This window comes from Antrostomus carolinensis, unplaced genomic scaffold (genome assembly GCF_000700745.2).
Source record: "Antrostomus carolinensis isolate BGI_N321 unplaced genomic scaffold, ASM70074v2 scaffold47750, whole genome shotgun sequence".
Classification (NCBI taxonomy): Eukaryota; Metazoa; Chordata; class Aves; order Caprimulgiformes; family Caprimulgidae; genus Antrostomus; species Antrostomus carolinensis.
Window position 1 is genome coordinate 1 of NW_010288590.1, and position 1,667 is coordinate 1,667.

Here is a 1,667-nt window from a genome sequence, read left to right on the forward strand (position 1 = left end):
CACATCCAGGCCGAGCAGAAGAGGCGAGACGCCATCAAGGTAACGCCCCCGGTTCCCGGGGCCCGGCAGCACCCAGCGCCCTGCTGCTCCCAGCACCTTCCCCTTTGCTTTTGCTGCTGGGTCTCCCCTCCCCAGACCAGCCTGCTGGGAGCTCTGGGCTGGCTCCTGGAGGGCTCTGGGATCTGACACCTTCTGAAACAGCCCGTCTCTTGCCGCGGAGCTCTGACTGCGCGCGCCGTGTCTCTGCTGCCCCACAGAAAGGCTACGACGACCTGCAGGCCATCGTTCCCACCTGTGAGCAGCAGGACTTCTCCATTGGCTCCCAGAAACTGAGCAAGGCCATCGTGCTGCAGAAGAGTGAGTCTTGAGGGTGGGGAGAGGGAAACGGGTGCTGTAAACCCCCAAAATGCCTCACTAGAGCCATGCAGGGTGGAGGTGCAGCACTTTGGGACCTTCTGGTGTGATGATGCTCTGGGGGAGTCCAGGGGCTGGACACCTGCACCCACCCACCTCCCTGAGGAGAATCAGGGCAGCCAGGAGCTGATGCAGCCCAGGCTCAGGCACCTTCTGCGGGGATCTCAGGGGCTTGTGTGTGCTCTCGAGTCCTCACTCTGCCTTTCCATGCTCAGCCATCGACTACATCCAGTTCCTGCACAAGGAAAAGAAGAAGCAAGAGGAGGAAGTTTCTACGCTCAGGAAAGACGTGATGGCCTTGAAGATCATGAAAGTGTAAGGGAAGAGCTGCTGGTTGCTGCCCTCTCCTTCCTGTCCTGTCAGGGCTCTGTGGGTGCACCCGGAGGGCCTGTCCCTGCCAGCTGTCATCACCTCTGTGGCTCGTTAGTGCGGGTTGGTCTGGGTTAGCTGGTGGAGTTCAGTGTGAAGGTGGATCTGAGGCAGAACATGGATCTGCTCCCAGTGGCAGGAGAGGCTGCAGCTCCCCAGAGTCTATTCACTTGCAGGATTTTCCACAAACTCTTGGTCCTCCCCATCTCTGCAGCCCCTGAGCTCTGTCCCCACAGCTGGGGCAGGAGCCCCCACTCTGCTGCTGCACATGGGGCACTTGGTTTGTTTCAGGAACTATGAGCAGATTGTGAAAGCTCATCAGGACAACCCGAACGAGGGGAAGGACCAGGTCTCTGACGAGCTGAAGTTCAATGTTTTCCAAGGCATCATGGATTCCCTGTTCCAGTCCTTTAACGCCTCCATCTCAGTAACGAGTTTCGGGCAGGAGCCCCCACTCTGCTGCTGCACATGGGGCACTTGGTTTGTTTCAGGAACTATGAGCAGATTGTGAAAGCTCATCAGGACAACCCGAACGAGGGGAAGGACCAGGTCTCTGACGAGCTGAAGTTCAATGTTTTCCAAGGCATCATGGATTCCCTGTTCCAGTCCTTTAACGCCTCCATCTCAGTAACGAGTTTCCAGGAGCTCTCAGCTTGTCTCTCCCACTCCAGCTGCTGGACTGGTTTGGGGTGAAAGCCGGCCAGGGAGAGTCCTGCTTGGTCTCTGTCACTCCCTGAGGACACCTAAAGGTTTTCTGGGAGTTAAGAAACCTCTGAGGGGGGCAGATGCTCAGGCAGGGCCAGGTCCCTGCTCTGCTGTGGCTGCCTGAGACCCTGTGGCCTGGGCAGAGGTGGGGGCGGTTCCCCGCCAGGGGTGGGGCGGGG

General features: G+C 58.7%; 1 protein-coding gene across 1 annotated transcript in view; it reads left to right on the forward strand.

Moving 5' to 3' along the window:
- Positions 1-3: 3 nt before the first annotated feature.
- The window catches only part of MLX (MAX dimerization protein MLX), a gene marked incomplete at its 5' end in the record, with an annotated part of 1,844 nt that continues 180 nt past the window's right edge, over positions 4-1,667 (forward strand). Inside the window, 4 exons of the mRNA XM_010167090.1 lie at positions 4-39; positions 258-357; positions 630-729; positions 1,275-1,465. Of these exons, the coding sequence (XP_010165392.1) occupies positions 4-39; positions 258-357; positions 630-729; positions 1,275-1,465 (427 nt within the window). The remainder of the gene's footprint in view (positions 40-257; positions 358-629; positions 730-1,274; positions 1,466-1,667) is intronic.